Below are 24,228 nucleotides of genomic sequence, written 5' to 3'. Positions count from 1 at the left end.
AATTTCAGTAATTTGTAAGTATATCAAGCGCGGAAAAATGGAGAACAATTAGGCTTTCTCTCTGATGCATTCCGGGAAGTGTAGGCGTCTCTCTTCCTGTTTAGAGACGGAAGAAATAATTTTGATTTAAAGCCTTCATAAAACTATTTTGAGTTAAGGCTTCATAAAACTTCGACTGAATTGAACTATTCTACCAACTAAAATCTCAGTGATTTGTAAGCATATCAAACGGGGAAAAATTGAGAAACTTCCCCTCTGCTGCATTCTGGGAAATGTAGGCGTCTCTCTTCCGGTTTACAACGGATATGGAGGAGCTCTGTATGTGGACGCCATCAGCAACATGACGGTGTCTTCAGCTGTGAAATTTGAAGGGTTTATGGTTTTTCTTTTACTAATGGGCTGTTGAGTCCTATCTGCATCATTGTCGTCTGTACAGATGGATGTGTTTCACATACAAATTTCGAATAGAAGCCATTATTTCTCCAATAACCCAAGTAATGACATACCAGTTCACGTTAACGCTAGCGATTTGTGTTTTTTTAGGTAACTGTAAACGCACAGTAAGTGTTCCTTAACTGACTTGGACGAATCATTACGTTACAGTTTATTAATTATTCCACCTTCGGTCTGTGCTGGAGATAACAGTTTTCTGGTCTAATTACTACTTGTGGACAGAGGTAAGTACATTTTTGTTGTGCAGGAGAAAATGTCATAGTTAGGTGTCATGTTACATGACTCAATGCTAACATGCTAACTTATTGTTAAGCAGGTAAGTTACACCATATTCACCCACTTAGTTTAGTTTTTTAGCATGTTAACATCTGCTCATTAGCTCAAAACACAACTGAGGCTGATGGAAATTCCATTTTGCAGGTATTTAGGTATAAACGAAAGTACTGGACAAATTAAAATTTTGACGTGAGGATGGTGCTACATGAAAAGTAAGAAGATCAACAAAGTAACTGTAATTCATCTTGAGGGAGATGTCAATGTCTGTACCAAATCTAATGGCAATACAGTAGCTGAGATATATTACTCAAAGCCATAAACGTGAACCTCACCTCAGATGGTGGCGTTGGAGGAAACGTCATCGGGATCCACAAAGTCAGTCGACCTCATCCTCTGGGGACCATGAATTTCTAGCCTAATTTTCATAGCAATCTGACACAACAGTATCTGAGGTGTTTCAGAGAATATCTGGCAATATGAACTGATGTGAATCAGTCAACTAATCAATTCATAGTGTAATTGTTTCAGTACTAAAGTACATCCTGAGACTAAATAGCTGTTTGCTGTGATGCTCCCAGACAGTTTTAAATTGACTCTGTCCATTATGTTTTAAATTGCAGACCACCCAGAGTTTGCCTTGAGCAGCTCCTTATGTCTGAAGACTCGAGCAGCGATGATGAATGGTGTGTATCATCAAAAAGGAAGTGTTGGGAATGTGGCAAAAAATTCAACAGCATAAGAAGCTTGATGTCTCACTACAAAAGCCACGAAATCAAAGCCACCTGCCACATCTGCAAGATTACTTTCCGACGCCTGACGTCACTCTCCACGCACCTAGATAATGCACACTCGCCACCTCTCTGCAAAAAGTGCCATCAGTCTTTCAGTAATGTGTGGGAGTTGAACAGGCATGCAGAGACGCATTGCATGGGCTCGGTGCCATTTCAAGAAGCTCCCTCTTTGATCTCATCAGTCCTACACCAGAGTCAGAACAGTGACAACTTTTCAAATGAGACTGCTCAGCAAACCACAAACTCAGCGCTGCTTGGCTTAGTGTCAGAGTTGAAACCTCAGCCAAGAATTGAGATGAAGCCTGGGAGACCTGAAACATCTGAAAACAGTGTGGAGTATATAGTGGGTGAAGATATGGAAAGTGAAAAGGCAGATGAATCGACAAGCTCAGAGTCTGAAGATGAAGATAAGACACTCTCTAAATCTGCAGACTTGTGTCCAGATGATCCAGAATCAGATGGTGGTTCGAACTCAAGTTCAACTGATTGTTCCAGTGACTCTTCTAATAGTCCTCACTCTAAAAACACTCCAGGGGCCCTCCCCAGTGTTAATAGTTCAATGTGTGCTTCATGTGGTAGAGGGCCATTTAGGTCTATGAAGCTCCATTTGCTGCACTGTAGTGGTATAAGGGTGAAATATCAGTGTTCACTGTGCAAAGAGCTCTTTCTAACTGAGACGTCTCTTAATGAACACTACATGCCTTTGTATTCCTGTAACGTCTGTGGCCAAGTTTTCTCTCACGAGAACTCGTACCATCACCACCAGTGTCCCAAAGGAAGCAAACCACCTTTGGTCCTCTTTTGCTCTGAGTCAATGCCACAAGCATGTAACATATGCAAATCCTTCTTCACCTCTGAGAAGACTTTGTTTAACCATGTTACCAGAGTCCACACGTCGGTGGTCAGCACCAAGGTGTGCATCATTACCAATTCATCAGTGCTGACTGATAAAAGGGTTTCACCAGGTGTCCCCGGCACAGCAGACCAGTTAGCCATCGGTAGTCCAAGTGTTTTCAATCAGGTCATTAATGGAAAGCTCCGTGTGGGCCAAACCTACGCTGGGTCACTGACCTCTGTTGTGAAATCCTCCTCCCACACAGGCAAACTTGCCCCTATATCTTTGGCGTCTGCTGCTGCACCTGTCGGATTGTGGAAAGCTGGCGCCCCAGGTCAGCCAATCGACCAGCCTTTAAACTGTCTTCCTGCACCTTTATTTGTCCCTGCCCCCAGTGCCACTGACACAACTGCAGCCACTGTGGCCTCTGACCCTGTCTCCCCACAAATGCCCACTATTATGGCCATGTTTGAGAACGACAGCCAGGACGTGGCTTTGATGAAACGCATGAACACAGGCTGGCGCTTCAAGGCACCGCACCCTTGTAGGCAGTGTGGTGCTATCTTGAGGCAACCGTCCCTCATCATCAGCCACCGCTACCTACACCGAGGCCATCGCTCACACCAGTGCCAGTGTGGCCGAGCCTTTAAGCACCGACTGCACCTCCTGCGACATTGTGTGCAACATGCGGAGACAATAAGCTACATCTGCGTCAGCTGTGGGGAGACTTTCACAGGAGCAAAACTCATAGCCGAGCACATGAAGGGCAAGTCACAGAAAACATCTAATTCTGGACGTAAATGGAAATGTAAAGTTAAGAGGAAGTGCAGAATGCCATTCACATGTGACTGTGGACAACTATTCTTTAGGCCTTCGGCTTACATATGGCACCAAATTCAAAACAGGACAAAAACAAAACGACTGAGAAAGCCCTTGAAATGACAAAGCACCAATGTACCTCTGGTTTATCTTTGGTTTGTGCACCACACTTCAAAACAAGGTGTCAGAGGATCTTTGACATATCATCAGATTGTTTTAATTTTTTTGATATTACCAAGTGACAAAATCAAAGCAAAATCACACACACATTCATTCTTAATGGCTTTTAATTATAATCATATCCTGGATGGTAGCTAACATGTTTTCACCGTGTGCAAATGATACATAGTAAACAGGATTAGAACAAGTTCCTCAGACGTTCTTTTGACAACAAACCAGTGTTCAAATGAACCCACAAGGAACTTTTTTCAGTTTTGGATTAAGTTAAAACACATTAATACTCCAGTTTATCCTCCAGAGAAAGAGTTAATCCAGTTATGCTATTTTTTCTCACAAAGTGCATTCTTAACAGTGAGATTTGTATGGGAGTTTCTGTGTCCTCTTGTTTCTGTTTGTCAGATTTGTTTTCACTACAGCTGATCCAGATGTTATGTTCCATTGAGACCTTGTTGAGGTCTTGGTATTTTGGCCAAAAATAGCATGAATATTTTTTATGGTTATGTAATCTTCAAAATTTTATTGTTAAGGGTCCTCAATATTATGTAGTTAATTCATTTCCACTAGATGGAGCCGTTGTTTTGCTAAGAGCTGAGTTTACATGGCAGCTTCTGCTCAAGTTTCATTGTTGTCAGAACAGGTGTAAACTGATGACTACAACCTTCAATGTAGACGTTAATCTGAGTTTCAGTTGACATCCCTTAAAATCCCGATGATTTAAACTTTGAAATAAAGATTTCTTCTCACAATACTTGAAGTTTAGTTTCTTCTCTTGGTTTGGCGTTAAAATGCACCGTTTCATTCACAATTTACATGATGGTTGAGAGGAAAGCACAACAATGAGGAATTGTTACAAACTGAATTCTATTCAATAAGTATGTTTGCAAACCACAGCTGACTGTAACCATGAAACTACTGATGAAAAAGAGGATTTGTGAGGTTTTTTTTTTTTTTACAACTGGTCATGCTAACAATGAAACATTGCAAGAAATTAAAAATAAAATTAAGATGTAAAACATATATATCTTATTCCACAGGAATAAGGCAGTGATGGAGTCCATCAATGAAACTTTAGAAATAATTAGTGAGCCCTGGACTGGCCTTTAACAGTGGGTTACACGGCTCTCCACAGTCCCCGTTCGAGAAGAATTCAGTTCTTTGTGCACCATCACAAACACTGTATAACTGCTGAAAACAACAGATTTCTCAAAATGCACCGATTCTCCCACCGTGAATGGAAGCCTTATTTTGTCTGTATAATTTTACAGCTATGGGTCATTGTGCCGTGCACTCAGCACTGAGCCAGAAGATGAGATCTTGAGTAGGTTTGCCAGTCCTCCAAGTGGTTCAGCATGTTAAGGGCCTGGAGCAGCTCTGGGTGGAGAGGATTTAACATCTCACTTTCATGGATAGTGTATATATTCTACTGAAGACAATTATCTGCCTCCGTAACAAGTGTGTGTAGCCATGTCACCTGCGAAAAAACAACCAAAGAATGATTATCCTTCGGAGGCACGTTGCCATTCATTTTAGATACTACATCCCGCACTGTGTTGTCAGCAGGTATGTCCACTGCCACTGAGAGCTGTTAGCACTGGTTACCTAATCTCCTGGTTGCGTTGCTGTAGGACATGAGACAGCAGCTCAGAGGTTTGTTGGAAGCAGCGACTCAGCTCGTCCAGCTTCTGCTCCATGGAGAGGATGCGCTGCTCCAGCTCCCGATAAGAGTTATTCCAATTAGCACTGAGGTCGCACATGATCATCTGCATCTGTTGAAATCAGCCACCCAAAAGCAAAAGCAAACATGTTTGTATTTACAAGGTATAAACACAAGGAGGCCAGACTGCAGCCATAAATCTGTATAATCTTACTGGAATCTGTGCAGACACATTTTAAATGTGTGCTACAGATTTATAGTGAAGCTTTGGAGAGTCCATGCCTCTCACTGACTGACTGACTGACTGACTGACTGACTGTTATATTGTGCATGTGTGACAGTTTCAAGCCAACTCACTGAGGCAGAGTTGAAACTACCCCAGTGTTGCCAACTTAGAGTGGGGTGTAACTTCATTTTGCAGCTCCTTTAGCAACTTGTTTAAAAAAAAAAAAAAAAAAGAGGCCAACAGCAACAAATGTGATTATTCTTTTAGTCCTCTATGCTCCCTGGGGCTGAACTGCACTCAGTCAGCAAGAGAGCAATATGCTCAGTTAACAGACTGTAACTAACTGATTGAAAAGTGACCAAGGCAGGATTTGCTTTTGTCATCTTACCAAGAGGCTACACTTGCAGTGTGGAAAAACTAGGCTTTTTTCCCCCCATAGAAATCAATCAAGAAAATGCATTTAAAAGTGTATAAATTACACATTAGTGTCTCTCACTGGGTAATATTGGGTTTATTCCACATGGAAAACTTATCTGGGCCTAAGAATGAATTCCTGACACAAATGAATCCTGAGACGTTTTATGGAGATTTTTTAACAAGCATTTAATGTGTCTGAACACCTAGCGATAAACAGCCTGTAAAATGCTGCGTAACCGTCTATGTAAGTAGTGAGTGTTTTTCGGGGGATCTTTGTCATCTTATTTGGCACAGGCCTTTCGAATGGAACATGTACAAAACATTCCAGTGACAGCTGCCGTTTACCTTCGGGAGGTCCACCATCTCACTGACGTAATCCCTCAGTTTTCTTTGTTTGAGGCGTAAATGCCTAAATCTGTGCAGAAAAAAAAAGGTTTGATAGATCTCAGCCATGTGGAAGTATTTCAAACAAGTGTATTTTGCTCACATTATTTCAAATGTTGCACTGAAACACAGATACAGAAAATTCATATGCAAGACCATTTCTCTTTATTTAAATAAGGTAATGTGATGTTGATGTGTGTAAATTTCAGGGTTTGAATGCCCCAAGAAGTGCCTATCTATGGATGAATCATCCTATTTTAGGACAAATGGATCAGCCCTGGCACATCAGAGCCCCTGATTTGAGGAAGAATATACTTACAACTGAGTATTCAACTACTCAACATGCAGGAGCCATGCTGAGTTTGTAAATAGCTATAAAACATTGCTGGAAGGTTTTTGACATATAAAGCTGGGAAATACTTCAATTCAGTATCTTGAAACCACCTAAAATGACATATAATACTGCAATCAAGCAGAGTGATGGAGTGATGGCCTCATTACAGTATGCCCTTCTTAATCCCAAGGTGTAGAGGTCCCTCCTGCACATACTTTCCACAGTGTATTTATTCATAGTGGCTATGCCCGGTGTAAAGCAGGAAGTACAACCCTTCCACCCAGAGTAACACGCACACTCACACACATAATCCTGTTGTCAGGATAATGAAGCATACAATCACACTTTTGGACTTCCTGTCTTGTGCAATCAACTTGTTCTTAGCAGAGGAGCCTGGGCTCAATAACAAGGAGACACAAGTCGAATGGAAAATATAATAGCTTCCATGCTCTTTTTCTTGATGAGCGACTCAGAAGATGTATACAATATGTTGTGTATTACTGTCAAATTATACTGTAAAGAGAAAAAAAAGACATTACTTGCCAGTCTTGCCTTGAATTCTGTATAATAAAAGGGTGGACCCTTGTTCACACATGCCCTGCCCACATAAAAGAGGCAAACCAGTCTAATTAGTAATCTAAATTAGCTATTAAAAACTGTGACTCTGTGGTTAAACATGTTGACATGAAGTTAATGACCCGTAAAATACACATGTAAGGCACAGAAACCACCACCCACTCACATCCCTCACCCAGACACAAACACACACAGACATCTTGCCTGAAGGTATCTTTTTGCGATACAGTAACTCACACTCTGATGGCTTCCAGAAGGCATCTCTGGTGTCTTCGGTGCTCACCGCGGTTGCCCTTTGTCAGGTTTGTGCGGTGCAGAAGCCAACATTCTCTTAGCACATTGGCAGCAGCGTGGCGGATCTGGAAGAGAGGCAAAAACATCAGAGTCGACTGAGCAAACATGGAGGTTCCAGGAGCTGGAGTCATAAGAACATGCAGATAAAGTCAATTAAACTTGCATGCTTGACTGACAAAAATACAGAGCACTTATTGTATCTTTTTCAGACAGAATCTGGTTGATATCAATCATTTTAAGACAGGAAACAAAAGCAAGAGTCATCTAAGCCAGCTGATTAAATCCAGATAGCCCTTCCTTGAACCATGATGCTCTGTGATGCTGATTTTGGATAAAACAGAACTGACTTATTTTCACAAAGATGCTTATACACAGGAATTTGAAGGACAGCCCCCATAGACTCGTTGTGATGTTTAGACACTACAGGATTTCTCCAGTATCACCTTTTTGCACTTTTCTCTTTGATTCTATTCACGTCTGTTTGTCTTCCTGCAGAAATCACTGTAAGTGCCCTGTGGTGATGTCACTCTGGCCCTGTTGTGAGGGTTATTAATAGAGGCTGTCAGTGTCTGCATCCAGATGTCTTCCCTTGTTCCCATCAGTGTAAATCTGGACTGGGCCAGATAGTTCAGAAGAATGCACACACACGCACACACACACCAGGACAACGACAAGCAAGACATTGAGATGCACCTAGCGACAGGATGCAGCCACCAGGAGAAAGGAAATGGTTGTATCCTCCAAAGCGATGCACCTACCGCAGTCAGACATTGCTTTAGTTTGCTTAGCAAAGCTGTAGCACTGCATACAAAGCACAAACTGAAACTAAGATTGTAGGAAGTCTATCAATCATTACACATTTATAGTATATTCCTAAGAAATTTTCCTGGTTTTATGGTGTTTCCTTGTAAGCTTTGATTTATCAGACACCTCCTTCTTCCCATCAACAAGCAAAAATTTGAATCCTGGCCAAGTGTACAAACAGAGTAAGTCCTCTCTGCAAGCCACCTCCACCTCCACACAGGCACACACACACTCACAAACACACACAAACCAGTTTCCTGTCCAATTGCTGCACCGTCCTGAACTGACACAAGGTTCTTTCCTGACAGAGATCAGATGATTTCCTCTGTTTGACGCCTTGAAATGCTATAAAGAGATTGGCAGACCTCATCTCCCTCCTCTTTTCCCACACTATCCCATCCTCTGGTGTCTCTTTTTTAAGGAAAAAAAAATCATTATGATAAGGCTCAAAAACCAAAACATGCATGCGACATGGAAAGTAGTGACGCTTCCATCCTGACAGCTCTATCCGCTGTAACATCTCTCGTGTTAGGCTTGCTGCACAGCAGTAAACTCTGATGGAAGGGAGGTTGGTTGACTGTTTACGAAATGTTTCTACGGGAAAGTTTATTCCACTATCACATAATCATCATCATCACAAAAATGCGACAAAAATAAGAGTCCATTAATCTCTCATTAGAGAACCTTCATATGTAAAAATCAGTCTTACAACAGCCGTTTGCTACACCTGTTGTTTTGGACATTTTAATGCAGATCTGTATGTCTTTGTCAGGGTTGGAGCCTGCAATGTCATCATTTTGTCACATGACACGACCCCTTAGATGAAGTTAAGAATGAATTATCTGATTATCTTATTCAGCTGTTAATGTATGAATAGTTGTATGCATCTATTTTCATTAAATACTCCATCATAAATTGCTGAATTTTGCTTTAATGTGGTTTTCTATTAAAGGACCAGAATTTTACATCTTTTGGCCCATTCCATACAAACATATTTTACATAACTTTTCAAGCATTTTCCAAAGCATACCAAAGTGTTATTGAGTTAAGTTATTGTTGTCTGCCAATGCAGTGCAGGCTTTTCCAATCATTCTGCACTTACAGCTGCATTACCACGCAACGTTCCAGCGACTTTGACAACAATAAACACAGACATGGTGTTCATTGTGATGGATTACCTAACTTAAACAAGTTTCAAGTTTCTGCGAGCTGATTTTCATACAGAAATTGGAGGGACGGTACACTCAAAAAATCTAAAACATTACAGCACGTTCTGAAACAGAGATAGCAGCAATATAAAATAAATGTAATTTGTAGTAAATGAGCCAAAACATGCAAAAAATATATATCGTCTTTGAAGTAACACTTTCAGATGAAGGCTGTCAGAGTGATGCAAAGGATAACAAAGGGCAAAATCTCAAGTGGAAAAGGTCATGCATGTACATCCAGACGTCATATTTCCAATAAAGACAACTGTCAAAGTGTTGCAAAGAAAGTGCATGGGTATGTTTTTCTTACAGATACATTAGAGTGTTTCCATAACATAAACTATCACACACATTATAACATAGTCCTGCAAAATAACTTCTTACTCTTACCCTTTTAGAGATCTGGATGTCCAGCATGAAGAAGTGCACATGTTTCTCTCCTTTGTTCAATGCCAACGTCTTGGTAACAACTGCCACCAGCATGGCAGTGCAGGCTACACCCTAAAACCCAACACACACACACACACACACACACACACACACACACACACACACACACACACACACACACACACACACACACACACACACACACACAAACACACGGTGTTGGCATGGTTGCGAATATATTTACAATCTGGCTGTCTTCTAAACAGTTTCTCAGTAATCATGTAAGCATTGGAGATTGATCCTGAATACTCACATCAACATGGCAGATCTCAAGAGAAGCTGATGTTAACTTTTACAGTCTGACTTGAAGTCTGAATTTGTCTAAATCCCCAACAGTCAGTAGAGTCTTGTGTGTTTTGCTCCACCATTCCCCTCAAGGGAAAGCACTTATTCAGAAAACTGAATGTTGATCTTCATACCTCATATGGTTTCGTCCAATAAATCAAAGTTATATTTATACAGAGAGTTCAATGGCTAAACACTGGCCTCTGTGGCACTGTTATAGTGCTGGTTTCCTCTGAGAATAGCTTTGTGCTATTGCTGGACAGGGAACTACAGAATGATGGTGAAGATTCAGATGGGCCGCAGAGCGAATCACAGCCTCAAAGTCACACAGAACGACATATCATCGAAACACAGACAAAACACTGCACTGATTTCATGTCCACAGCAGAAAAATGAGGGAAGATCAGGAGTCTTTACCTGTTTTCCTCTTTTCAGCTTGCATTAGAAACAGAGAGAAAGAAGGAGAGATTGAGCACAGGCATAAGAAAGCATAAACCAGAGTTTTGAAGTTTCACTTTACTCCAACAGCCACAAAATATCTATCATTACACTGTCTGTGAAACCTGGGAGGTACTCTTTCCTTGGATCCATCTGCACCCAGTGATGGCATGCAAACAGTGCTGTCAACCCCTGAACACAGCTGGAAATTTAGTTATGGCTGGAGTGAAGCAGAAGTGCTGACCACAGAGGCTTTCAGCCATATTACAGGTGTGAGAGCCCCAGTGACTGGCTCCCAGAACTGGCCTGATGGGAGAAGGAAATTTATTTTTTTCCAAATCACTGGCACAGGTTGGCACACCCTCCTGTTGTAGTGGTGCCAAAGGCAATAAACCACCTAAAAATGGATATGGTGGAAAGTTTTCCCTTATAAGGGGGGGAAGCTTATAAAAACAAGGCAGATGGAGAAAGAGAGAGGGAAAGATTGTTTTCCACTCTGTCACAGAGGTGTCTAAACCGGACTCGTGCCCACATCCAGAGCCATGGCAGTGATTCTTATCTGCTTGCACCAGAATTTAACACACTGAGGAGGTCTGTTGCCTATGCAAACAGCCACTCCTCACCATCAGTGACTTACTGTTTATTTAACTTTACTGCAACTGTTTTTTTTTTTAACCTCAAATATCACTCCATCATCTCTTTAACCCTCCATCTGTATCCCTGACCCCACCTTTTTGTCAGTCGATCTTGCCACTCCTTTGCATCCCCATAAAAATGCAATACTGTAATGCTGTAATAGGGATAATAGGAGTAATAGGAGCACTGTGTAATCAAACAATTTTAACTGGATTCATTTCTTCCTCTACTTTCTCTTTAGGATATTTCACTTTATTCTATGATGAGATAAAGAATTAAGCAAAATTTAACCTGATATGTCATTTCTGCAAGATATGACAAGAAGAGATGTCAGCAAAGCAATGACATCACTCAGCAGAATCATCTTGTTCCACACAGATGTTTTGCATGAACTGCACAGTGCCCACGGCATGCTGACAGTTTCCTTCCCTCAATCTTTTCATGTAAGTGGCTGGTACTGCCAAGGTCCTTAATTTACAGCTGTGATCTAGATCACACACAAGGGAATGAAGGCATTCAGATCTGTCAGCACTGAGGGTGTGCAGCCGGGCAAAAGACTTCTACTGTGTCCAAGATAACCAGTGGACTAATGAAGTATAATGAATAGGCTGGGATGGAACGCAAAAGGTGCAGGAGAGAAGTGAACCAAACTGAATTGACCCGATATGAAATGGGAAAAATTAAATAGGAAAAACGGTGGAGGAGTTGCTGCAATGGAACAGAACAGAAATGGAAGGGAAAGAAGCAAACAAGAGAGGATGATATGGAACAATGTGGAACAGAAAAGGGCAGAACAATATGCAGAACAGAAGGCAATAAAATAGAACAAATCAGAACAACATAGAAATGAATAGACTAGAATGAGAATGGAAAAGAAGAGAAGACAAGGGAAAGGAGGAGAACAGGCCAGAGCAGAAACTGAATAAAGGTTACCATGACTCCAGTGAAGAGACACACTGCCTTGCCACAGGAGGTGTGGGGCGCTACATCCCCATAGCCCACTGTGAGGAAGGTGATGGCTATGAGCCACAGGGCCGTATCCATGTGCCCTGTCGATTCCTCGGTCTTCCTGTGGGGAGAGAAACCAGGACAAATTTGTGTGAATCCCACTGTCTCTCAACATAAACAAGACCCTTACGAAAATTTTCACACAACCCCAGCCATCTTAAATCTGAACATTCATAACCATTTTCAACCTCTGTGTGCAAAACCAAGTTCTTAAATATTACTATGTTTAACAGGATTATTTTAGGCGTCTGCAATTTCCTTAGACATTTCCTTGAAATAACGATATAATTCACTTAGCTTTATAGAGACAACAGAAACAAAGTTCTGAGACAGTTATTTACTTTTTGTTAGTTGCATTAAATGTATGACCAATTTTTGATTTGAATTACTGTTCAAACTAAATTGCATATTCATTCATTATTAAATCATGAATTTTATATGGAAACCTTATCTTCCATATAGGAGTGGGTGGTGCCTAAAATCATCCATGACATCATATGTAATTTGATACTGAAATATCAAGACAAATATGTATTGATGTAGGAAGTTTCCTAGAAAATCAGTGGATTGATGATTGATGATGTGGAATAATGTCATTGGAAGTGTACAAATTGATTTATTTTCATTCCCAATTATCAATTTCCTGATAACTGGTACCAATTTACTTTATTCCAGCTGTATATCAGTTCATTGAAACCTGTCACATAAAGTGTTAACCTGGTGCCTCAACCCAACCCTTGGGTCTGAATTTGATAAAGGTGTTGTCTGTTAGTCAAACAGTGTTATCAGAGCAGATGCGTACAGTAGTGAGAAAGAAAGGAAGTGAATTCCAGCGTAAACTTGTAAAACACAAGTCAAGTGTACACTTGGTAGAAACCACACAAAGAGGTCACACAGCGTGTGAGAGTTCATCTGTCTCCTGGATGTTGTAATCAACTAAAACAGAAAATGGCTGGTGTACCAGCTCAGTGTTAGAAGGTTTGGTGGTCTTATCAGATATCAGTCATGAGCTCTTTTATTACTCTTGACAAACCACAACATACAAGACTGAGAAATGTGAAACTGAAGAAAAACCCCCCATTAGGGTTCAAATGAACAAATGACCTCACACTGTTCAAACAGCTGAACAGACTGCAGAGGATAAGGCTGGCGTTTAGTTGGCTCACGTTACAAAGAGCAATTTGTTAGAGTAACAAAATAGAATATCATGATTATCAAATCAGTTATTAAAAACGCATTCTGAACAGGAAAGTCAAATTGACCATCAAGGTTTGATGTGGAATGTTAAACTATGAAGAATTTTGTTTTTTTAATGTGCATGTGTGTGACGGGGAGTGGAAGTTTGGGAGAAGATATTAACAGACAGGACTGTAGCCTTGTGTGTGTGTGTGTGTGTGTGTGTGTGTGTGTGTGTGTGTGTGTGTGTGTGTGTGTGTGTGTGTGTGTGTGTGTGTGTGTGAGTGAGTGTTGACATCTATGAAAGAGAATAAAACACTGAATTTTACAGTTTAACGCAATCATAAAACATCCATTAGTGCAGATGCAGTTTACTTTGTAAATCATTGTTTGTATGAATGCTGCAAAACACCATTCAGCAACATTTTGGAATATTTTTATAGATATCAACATTTCAGAACAATAACTGAGATATTTTCATTTAAAGAAATGAAAAGTTTGCATGCTCAGCTAATTTAATTCTACTTCTAAGGTTCACTGCCATAAAGGAAGTACAGGATGTTAGTTTTAAAACAAAGAAAACAATAGTGATTGTTGTGGAAAGTTTTTCTACGTGTTGGATCTGATTAATATTTATTGAGCACTCTCATAAAACTAGAAACAATCAAGAAAAGATTCTGATATGTCAAAGGAGTATGATTTTTGCAGCCTGATGGCATTTTAGGCTGAATTGAGTTTAAGTTGTTAACTTAAATTCACTTTATGTCATTGTTCTGCAAACAGGCAAAAAAAAAAAGCCTTGCTGTTTGTTGGTAAAATTGTATTGAAGAAAGGAATATACATGAGAAAATACACATATTTGCTTTCTTTGTGAGAGTTAAATTGATACCGTTGTCTCTGACTGTGGAACTGCTGCCAGCGGATAGCTAGCTTAGCTTAGCACAAAGACTGGAGGGGGAAACAGCCAGCCTTACTCTGGCCAAAGGTAAAAATAATCCTGGCCACCAGCCCCTCCTGGAAGTTCCTGCTCCTGGCCAGGAAAGTGGTCTCTCACACAACCACCTGTAAAACCATTTTTACCTTCACTCCAAACAGAGCCACACTCGCTGGTTATCCCTGAATCCAGTCTTTGTTGCAAAGACAAAGTTTGATGCAAATGCTTAGGTGTTTCTTATTTGATATCATGCACTAATTGCACTAGTCTTTTTTACTAGTAGTCAACTATTGCAATTTTATGATGACTCTATTTGTACTGATTGCACACATGCAGTTCTCTTCCCTACCTCTCACACAGAGTAAGCATCCAGGAAGCTGTGAGCCAGAAGAAGAGGATGAAGACCAGCAACGTGCGTCCGGGGTATTTGTTCATCAGTACCTTCAGAACAAAGCGGAAGGTGAAGTTGATGTTGTTGAGTGAGCCGATGCTCCTGTAGGAGGCGCTCAGCAACACTTTGCTGTGCAGCAGGATGGTTCTGTGCACCAAGTACAAGCGGAGGAACATGAGCATTGATAAGAGCAGCTCCATGTTCATCAGGACCTCGCTGTGGTGGTTGGACACACAGGGCGCCACTGAAGAAGAGGAGTTGACATGGAAGCCGACCTCCAAGTATGTGCCAACAGGATGGATGACACAGACTAACAACTCCAGAGTGATCACAAGAACCCTATGGCTGGTCACGGCAATACGCCAGTCCACCTGGTTGTGGTCAATGATGAACAGCTGAAAGACAGAGGAGAGCAGTAAAGATGGAGAATGAGAGAGAAGCATAATAAACATAATAAGAGTGCTGATGGAGATGGAAACAAGTGAAAATACAGACATATATTAATGTTTATCATCATGTTAATATATCATGGGTGGAAATTTTAATATCACCTGATATTAGGTGACAGTGCTATCAAAGCAAGGTGATATCTGTTTTGTTGCACCTGCTGATCCTTATGATACAACTGTTTCATCAAACCTCAGAATTAACAGGTTTAATCATTCTGTCTGGACAACAGTGCAGTAAATTCACAGTACAACACAAAGCAAACATAGCTTAAATTCCATTACGTGGCAGGCTCGCAAATGCATTTTTTTGTGTGTATGTGTGTGAAAAGATTAAAAAATGCAAACATGTAGCTATCTATAGTACACAATGTTTACATGGGGCTACGATAAGAGAAATGCTTTTCTTCCAAAGATATGAAACCACGGATATCCACCAGGAATCCATGAAAAATACTCAGTTTGTATGAGTAGTTCACATGTCACAAAATGAGAATATGTTCATCCCTCAATATGCAGCTTTGTGGTGACTTGTTCACAAAAGTAAATTTAGCAGCTCACTATCCTCAGAACTTGAAGCGTCTTGATGTTCTTGGTGTGATTCAGTTTGTCATCTCCGACACTGAAGAGTTACATCAGACATCACTGAGCACTGCCTGTGTGTTGGTCTCCACCCTAAACCTGTCCTCCCTTATCTCCTCTTCACACTTGCATGGACCTCGCTTGTATCAGACACACATGGCTTGCCAAACCAAACCGAAAACACTGTAGGTGAAAGTATATTCCCAGCAGCCTGACCAAAATAAAGCATACCCTGAGTCCTGAAAAGCAGTTCAGTATTTATTACAACTGTGTGCTCACAATGCTTTCTGCACTTGTTCATACGGCACTTTATTGAATACGCATGCTGTGAGCGTGTATGAGGGTGAACGAAAGAATGTTTACTCTGTTTAATTTCAACCAAATCCCTTTATGCATATTGAATTCACACATGACGGCAGCAAGCCATGTGGACTGGAAAAATATTGCTGCTGCAACATTGTGCTTGCCTGTGTGGGCTGAGGTTTTCATCCAGGGCTTTTTCGGCATACAGCAAATATAACACAGATAATCAGTGTTGAGGCTACCATCAGTGGACCGAGAGCTCTTTCTAAAACTATTGCCCTCAAGTACCTCTAACAAAGTATCATTCTGACCACTTTAATTTGGAACAAACATAGCTGGTATAAAAAGTGATGCACAAAATATGGCAAGTTGAGCACTGAAGATCAACAATGCACCTATGCATGCACACACACAGGCCCTCACTTGGCACATCACAATAAGGGCGACTGTTAGAAAAAAAAGAGAGAAGGCAAACTCACCCTGATGTCTTTATAGTGGAAAGCTATAATGAGGACCAGGAGACACCCAGTGGACAGGCTGATGGAACAGTTGATGATTAAGGCAACTTTTGAGCCCTAAGAAGGAAAGAGAGACAAGGGAGATAAGGCATAAAGGGAAGCCTTTCTGCAACAGCTGGGATTTGATTTCTTTCCACTGATGTCCTCCATTATCACATGTTTTTTTGAAATTGCTCCTGTGTCCACTGTGGTAATAACAGGAGTGGAAAGAGTACCAGAATATCCAAGTAAAGTAAACATGCTCATTAGAAAACTAAGATTAGCTTTAAAGAAAATGACTGAAATGAAAGTTGAAAACAGACAGCGACTTGGTAACATATGGTCACTGCAGGCCAGTGTGGCCTCCACACTCTCTGCAAAGGTTAGGGTGGAATTGTCCTGTGGGAAGTATTCGATATAAGTATATTGTGTACTTACATATTACATTGCTAGTTAGTCATGCCAAACCTTTGGTGCATTAAGATGAAATAACAAAAACTTCTTCCAGTAACACATGTACAAAATTATCAGTCATAACATTATACATACTGTATAGCTACTAAATTTTTGTTATTTTGTGTCTTCATATCAAATATTAAAAAAAGATAAGAAATAGGTCAACTCTATAGTAGTCAAGGGCTTTTTCTTCATCTTCAAGCCTCTTTTCAAGAAAGTAGCCAACTCAAATATTTCATATGTGAACTCAGCCTTCGTGCCCTGTCAATGTTTAAAATCAATTTCTGTTTTTATGTGTGGTTTCCAGCAAAAAGGGCAAGAGAAAACACAATAAAACTTCTTTTCCCTGACATTATTATCATTTCAATATGTACCCTGAAGCTTGTATGCCAAGAGACCAAAATGCACCTATAAACAATGCGAAAAAACATTAGGCCATATTGAGAAAATCAGTGTAATGTAATGTTTTCGTTCTTTTTTTTTTTTCACAATTTGGAATGGCTACTTTCCCCAAACCTGTGTTGACAGACCAACAAATGGGAGTGTCTAGATTGCAAGGACCTGATCCCTCACCAGCTCTACACCCTGTATGAAAGGGGCATCTTCAAAAGGCTTGGTCCAAGCACCAATGGAGTGAGCTTCACCACTTTGTGAAACACATGATTTTATAAAGGATGTTACTACATGGGTTCAGGAACACTTTGTAAAACCAAGTTGTATTTATGTTTCACACAGCGTACCAACTTCTTTGGAATCACGGCTGTAAATAAAATGCTCCTGGGTTTTGGTCTGCTGATCAGTGTATTTGTCATGATGCATTTTGTGACATTTTGCACACTAAACAGTGGTCAGTTTATTGAAAAATGACAGACTGATCAATAATGAAAACAATAGTTCATCACAGTTTGTACTACCTTCTACCTTTATGGAGGGTCAAATGCTATTGATCTAGGATAACATGCACGTTAAGATACATTTCTGAGAAATGTTTTCAGTAAGAAGTCTGTACCTTTGTATTGGACTGTGCTTTCTACAATGATTACCAATCAATCCCTCTGCTCTCTGAGTAGTTCTAACCATCTTTTCTTTACAATGAAGGTTTCCTTTGCGTAACCGATGATTTAAAGTAATTTAAATGGAATATCCTGCTGATTGTGTTATAACAGCATGCCTGTAAGCTTCTTGCCTTTCTAAAAGGAGCTTCATTAGAAATATACAGTATTTAGCCCTAATGAAAGTGGAATTACTGATTCTGTAATGCACACCAAATAAAGTACTTAAAAGCCACTCAATTACAGTAACAAGAGTGCTTGTGATTAAATACTTTCCATTGCAGGGAACTGACAGCTGGAGACAAAGATACACACACTATGGCTTGCTCCTCATTGTCTCCATGTTTCCACAAACTGATTAAGAACTAAGCATAAGCCTCTGTCATACGACCTTGATGTCAGCAGGTTAAAGAGGAGCTATACCCTTCATTCATGCATCTCAGAACAACTGATGCAACGTCAGTGGAAGTTTTTAACGGGAAGTGCAGTTTAATGTGGTTTACAGTTAAAAAGATAATTACAAACTCTCAAACTTGAGGAAACTTGAGCGTGTAGGTGGTACGGTGTGACGTCCGTTGGCAAGGTACCCCATTTTCCACAGTTTCTCCCGAAGCATCCACATCATGTCTGTATTTCGTCCAGGGATAATTAGAAGACCCCACAAAAGCTCAACATTTCACCACATTCCATAACAGAGAGTTCAACAACATGTTTCTTGCCGAGTTTCTAAAATTGTTTTTGTAACGTTTTCCTGTTGGAAACAGTCATTTCAGGCCTGGTGAACCTAATTTGGGTTAAACTTAACAAGGATTGTTTCTCATTGTCTTGGACGGTCAATGATCCACCGTCATCCAGACAGGCCATCCAAGGCATAGCAATAAATAATAAAAATTCAAATAAAAAAAAAAAACACCGAATCCAATGTGAAAGAAGGTGGTCTGGTTTGTAGGTACTGTAATAAATAAATACTTCAAAATAAATAATACATGCATCTGACTTTAGTTTCCTAATTTGGTTTGTTAGTGTGGCTTCATTAGTTCTCATGGAGATTCTTGTGCTAGAGCTTGCTCATGGAACTAGAGGCACCCTGTAATAAACTTAAGGATAGGCTTACAAATAATACCCTGTAAGAATTTTACACTGATGTAGTGGACCAGTCATAGGAAAGGAGACATCACAGCAGGTAAAACATTTGTTCCCTGGTGACAGAAGATTATGGGTACTACATAGTAACTGCTGGGTGCTACAGACATCTATAGTGTACATCTCAACATTTTGTAAGATTACAGGAAGAGTGACTCCTCGTGCCAGTCAACAGTGCATCAGTGGTAATTTCTTGGTTGTATGTGTGCTGATGAGTGAAATCGTGGGACTGATGTTTAAGGAGCTGCACCTTGTCTGAGGTAGACAGTGTACAGGACAGGTGTGGCTGTGTCAGAGATGAACGAAAACCTGCAAATCACTCACCCTGAAAGACCACAGCTGAGTAGGATACCTCTTCACTGCACCTTGCACAACAGGTTTTCCATCCGGGACCGTGGGATTCTTGGCACTGCTGGTTTTCTTTCTTACTGGCTTAGTTTTTGTGAGTCCAGAAAACTAAGCAGAATTGACAACTACTGCCCTCATATCATAGTCATCTTTTGGAGGAGGACAGTGGTTTATGATAATCATTGGGTTTTTATTATGCTATATTGAGTTTGGGCTTGATTTGTATGGGTGTAGATGGGCAGGTTTTATGTGTTTTTTTCACCTTGTTGCTTATATAATACACAGGATGCTGGTGTTAGGGTAGCAACATGTTGCATTTGGGGCAGACAGACAGCCAACACAGCGTACTGGTTTGTGGGTGAGTTTGTCTATTTCCATGTAGGCTGTATATGTAAGATTTCAGTGTGTGGGTGAGTTGCGACCGCAGTGTAGCATCCTGGCTCATTCTATGAAATATGGTGCTGCCTACCGTTGAAAAAGCATATTAATGCTACAAAAGAGTTTATTGTTTTAAACTTAAAAAAAAATGCACACTTACATTTTTTAGGTGCGCATTTGGCACCTACCAGGCAATTAATTAATGAGTCATAACTACCACGCAAGGAAATTGTCATCCATTATACAGTGGCACTTGGCTCGGGCCAGATGGCAGTTTCAAGAATCGAAGCAAATACCATGTAAAATCATAACTGTAGAACTCAGGCATGAAGTACAACCCTGATTCCAAAAAGTTGGGATGCTGTGTAAAACATAAATAAAAGAGAATGTGATAAATTGCTCATTCTTTTTGACATACACCCAATTGCAAACAGTACAAAGATGATATATTTAATGTTTTATCTCATCAACTTTTTGTAAATATCTGCTTATTCTGAATTTGATGCAGCAACTCATTTCAAACATGTTGGGACAGGAGCAACAAAAGACTGGGAAAGTAGTGGAATGCTCCAAAAACACCTGTTTGGAACATTCCACAGGTAAACAGGTTCATTGGTAACAGGTGATAGTATCATGATTGGGTATGAAAGAGGCATCCTGGAAGGGCTCAGTCATTCACAAGCAATGATGGAGCGAGGTTCACCACTTTGTGAACACATGATCATATAAAGGATATTAACACATGGGCTCAGGGACACTTGGTAACACTGTAACACTGCTGTCAGTAAACACAGTCCATTTGCAGATGATTGCATTCTACTTTTATTTATGTTTTAAACAGCGTTCCAACTTTTTTGGAATCAGGGTTGCAACTAAACAGAGGATAAAGGGCTGAAAGCTGAAAGTCAAGTGATGTGCAGAGTGAGAAATGCACAATGTAAGCAATTAATACAAAAACATGTTAAAGCAACCGGTTAAAACATAGCAACATATAATCTCCTGAAAGAAGACACATGTAGAACCTTCAATACAGCACGATGAAAAAGACAAGGGCCACAATCTGACAAAAACATTGAGTATCAGTATAAACAGTAGTCAAGGCAAGCATGGAGTGACTGTGTATGATGGTAAGTCCAGCTGGTTGAATGCTTTTTAACCAAGTTTGAAGTTTATATGCAAAGGAATGGTAAGAGCTTCTGGATAATGGAAGGATGTTTCAAAACTGTAAACGTTGTCAACGACATATCCTCTCATGCTTGAACCAACTAATCTATCCCCAACGTTCCTCTGAATTATGAATGTGATAAGTGGGGGAGGTGATAACCCATTAAAAAGTATAATTCGATTTTGCCAGTAAAGGATGCCATATCTAGTAAGTATATTTCAATGATGGTAGCCTTTGAATTTTCTTTTATTCTCTTCTTTTAAATACTGGACATCATGCTCTGCTTTACAGTCTCGGTCTGTGGATATAGTTTTGTGATTGTAAAGTCATTGTGAAAGCATCAAAGAGCTGCAGAAAAGATGACAGGAGGTTGCATCCAGGTCAAAGTGCACACCGCTGGCTCAAACGCAGCCAAACTCAAGACATAGAGACTTTTAGACTGGCAATACAAACACTCTAATTATACACTAAATGATGTGGAAAGATAGCCTGAAGTACTGCGAGCAATTTCTCTGCAGGGGAAGAGGTGAAATGTGGAAAAACGTTCCATAAATAGCCCTGTTTTTCGTGCATAACCATGAAAAGGTGATTTTAAAATATAACTTTGTAGACTGGAGTTAACTTTGATAGGCACGCAAGTTAGGCGGCTCCAAAATATCCTGCAGTAAAATTAAAAATGCCTTCAAAAGAATAAAACAGTAATACTGCAGTGCACTACTAGCCACCTTTGTTAAGACAGCCCCTATGTGACCAAATAGTTACGTCAGTCCACAGGGGAGGAAGCTGTCCCAGCTCACACTCATGACTTGGACAACACATGAAGCTTAAAGATGAATGTTGAAAATGGTTATATAAGCTATGGTTAAATCAGTAATGCAACCTCTCCAAAATAATATGCTTTAACTGCAGCAGAGAACACTTTTCCAGTGCATCAGCGTTTCCACGGGTACCGAAACTCATGCCTGTTGTTAGGAATGGACAGACAACACCTGTTCCTGGTTCATATTTGTAAACTGGAATAGCAATGTCGTAATCGTGCCAACGGCGTGAATTTCACGACCGTGTTTCTCCGGGTCCAACTCCCTAAACACATCAGGCATATTTTTGAAGGTCGGCCCATATTTCCATAGGTTTCTCAAAAGATCATAGCTGATGTGAGTTTAGAAATGTGGGGCTCTTTGACACCGTAATCAATCACTGACTTCACAGCATGGAGGTGGTCTGATGTTTTGCAGCATGCATGAGAACTTTTTTCCACATGTGGAACTGGCGGGTGCTGTAGGAAGTCAGGGGGAGTTAATAATTTGTTGATTGTGTGGCCTGGCATTGTTATCCACTGAGATCTGCATGTTAATGTCATGAGGCTGTGCTACCAAATAGTGCGTCTGGAAATGGAATAACTAATCAGGGGGTCACGGAGGTTCAAAGTCCAGGTGCAGGTTTTGCTGTTGTGGCTGCATGGGGCTTGGGCTGTCCAGGAAGCTGTTATGACAACAAATCGAGCCAGTTGTGTAAGTGTGGTTTCTCTGCACCAAATACGATTAACTGTGCTACTGAAGTATGCCATAATAAAAGATAACATGGTTTAATCTATATCTATTCATTTGTTTGTATCAGTCTTATTAGTGTGAGTGAAAATCTATTTTGAGCTGTTGTAGCTGCTTCACAGGGAGTTAAGGAGGAGCACAGCAGCAGGCCGGTTGTTAACAAGCTTTAGTTCCACTCCGTGATGCTGAAAGCAAGATTAGCTTGGCCATTATTTTTACAGTTTGATGATGAGTTCAAGAGCCATCACTAAAATGTCTCGACCAGCTGACAAGTCTAAGTGGATTTAGGTCATGTTGATGTCAGCTTTGGCTGCTTTACAGAGCATGCACTGCTGTTTAAATGTTCTAACTGCATGTCCTACAACTTAAACCCCTTTTCAATGTGTACAGAAGTGCAGCATGTTACATTAGCTGAAGTTTTAATTTGTTTTGATAGACATTCACTTGCACAGAACTGCATTGGAAACAGAAATGTGGAGGGTGGAGGGCTACACCTTTAAGTCCAAGTGTCAACAAAACCACATTACAAACTTTTCGAATCAAACTATTTCATTTGGTTATGCAGTCGATCCTACGTTGAAGTCAGCTTTGATCAGTTTTTCCCTGGCTTAGACATTAGTAAATTTAACCTACCTGTTTATTATTGAAGGGACACATCTCGACGTGGATAATCATGAGCAGTATCCCGAGCACAGCGGTGCCCAAAGCCAACGCGCAAAGGCGCTTTTTATCCTCTAATAAAAACTTTCGGTCTCGCAGTCTGTAGAGGTTGTCTCCCTCCATCGCAGCTGCCCGCTGTGACAGTGGCACGGACACTTCAGCCGAGTCTCTGCCGTTTCGATTGATCAAGCCATCGCTATTTACACAATCCACTTTGGAGTCGCCGTGGAGGCTGTAATTTGTCATCTCCATCTCCAGAGCGCATACGAGACGTCCGCCTGTCCCTCTCTCCCTGTCGTCGCTCTCCGCTGCTCCGTCCTCTGCCTGCCCGGTCTCCCCTTTGCTTTCCTCCCAAGTTGGGGGAGGCATAGTCCGATGGGCGCACTGTCTACCAGGCCCTTCTCTCGTTTGTCGCTCATCGAAGTAGCGGGTTCACCAAGACACTTGGCCTCTAATACACCCTCACCTTAACACTCCTACCAACCGGCGCAGCGTGGTTATGCGCACTGATGCTATTTGCCTATTTGCACACGGCAGGAGGCGATGCGCTCCTATTTGCATGGGTTAGTGTTTAAAGAGCGTGCGTCAGTGTGCCACAACTGAACTCTTTGTGTGTTGTGTGCATGTGTGTGCGTATGTGTGTCTTTTTTTTCTTTTTTTTTTTTTTTGCATATCTTTTTCTCTCTCTCTTTTTTAAAGTTTTTTCCTGTTTTGTATTTCAATTATCAGTGAACAACAAGCAACATGAAAACCTGCTTAAGATGATAATAATAATAATAATAATAATAATAATAATAATAATAATAATAATAATAATAATAATAATAATAATAATGATGCAAACTATAAAAATAAAATACCAGGAACCTCATATTAGATGTTTTTAGAAATTCACTGGTAACAACAGCATGAAGCACGTAAGTTTTGCAGGGTGACATCTCGTGGTGAGTCCTCTGACTTGTTGCAGTCTAGTCAAAACATAATTGGTCAAGGTTTGCTGACATTGTCAGCGACTCATATCTGTCCTGGCCTGGCCTTCATTCTCCTGTTCATGTTTAGAAAGGATTTTTCACATATTAACC

The 24,228-nt window shown here is 40.6% G+C and overlaps 2 protein-coding genes across 3 annotated transcripts; one reads left to right on the top strand and one right to left on the bottom strand.

Annotated features, from left to right (window-relative positions):
* The first annotated feature begins 298 nt into the window (after nucleotides 1–298).
* LOC139333640 (zinc finger protein 836) lies at nucleotides 299–4,096 on the top strand. Its single transcript, XM_070966209.1, has 2 exons — nucleotides 299–677; nucleotides 1,350–4,096. Exon 2 carries the CDS (start codon nucleotides 1,381–1,383, stop codon nucleotides 3,295–3,297), a length of 1,917 nt encoding a protein of 638 aa, XP_070822310.1. The 5' UTR covers nucleotides 299–677; nucleotides 1,350–1,380; the 3' UTR covers nucleotides 3,298–4,096.
* Nucleotides 3,740–23,756, bottom strand: kcnn4 (potassium intermediate/small conductance calcium-activated channel, subfamily N, member 4). 2 transcript variants are annotated; one of them, XM_070966205.1, is made up of 10 exons: nucleotides 23,120–23,637; nucleotides 16,380–16,475; nucleotides 14,528–14,964; nucleotides 11,994–12,129; nucleotides 10,404–10,421; nucleotides 9,642–9,752; nucleotides 7,183–7,304; nucleotides 5,997–6,066; nucleotides 4,954–5,120; nucleotides 3,740–4,825 (listed from the first exon to the last, which is right to left on the bottom strand). In XM_070966205.1, the coding sequence occupies exons 1-10, from the start codon at nucleotides 23,513–23,515 to the stop codon at nucleotides 4,822–4,824; spliced, it is 1,557 nt and encodes a 518-aa protein (XP_070822306.1). In that variant the 5' UTR covers nucleotides 23,516–23,637; the 3' UTR covers nucleotides 3,740–4,821. The 2 variants fall into 2 exon arrangements, with proteins under 2 accessions (XP_070822306.1, XP_070822307.1); XM_070966206.1 differs by lacking the exon at nucleotides 10,404–10,421 and having other exon boundaries at nucleotides 23,120–23,756.
* Between the last annotated feature and the right edge of the window lie 472 nt (nucleotides 23,757–24,228).

The sequence above is a fragment of the Chaetodon trifascialis genome, chromosome 7, assembly GCF_039877785.1.
Source record: "Chaetodon trifascialis isolate fChaTrf1 chromosome 7, fChaTrf1.hap1, whole genome shotgun sequence".
Lineage (NCBI taxonomy): Eukaryota > Metazoa > Chordata > Actinopteri > Chaetodontiformes > Chaetodontidae > Chaetodon > Chaetodon trifascialis.
This window is presented reverse-complemented; position numbering and strand designations above follow the sequence as displayed.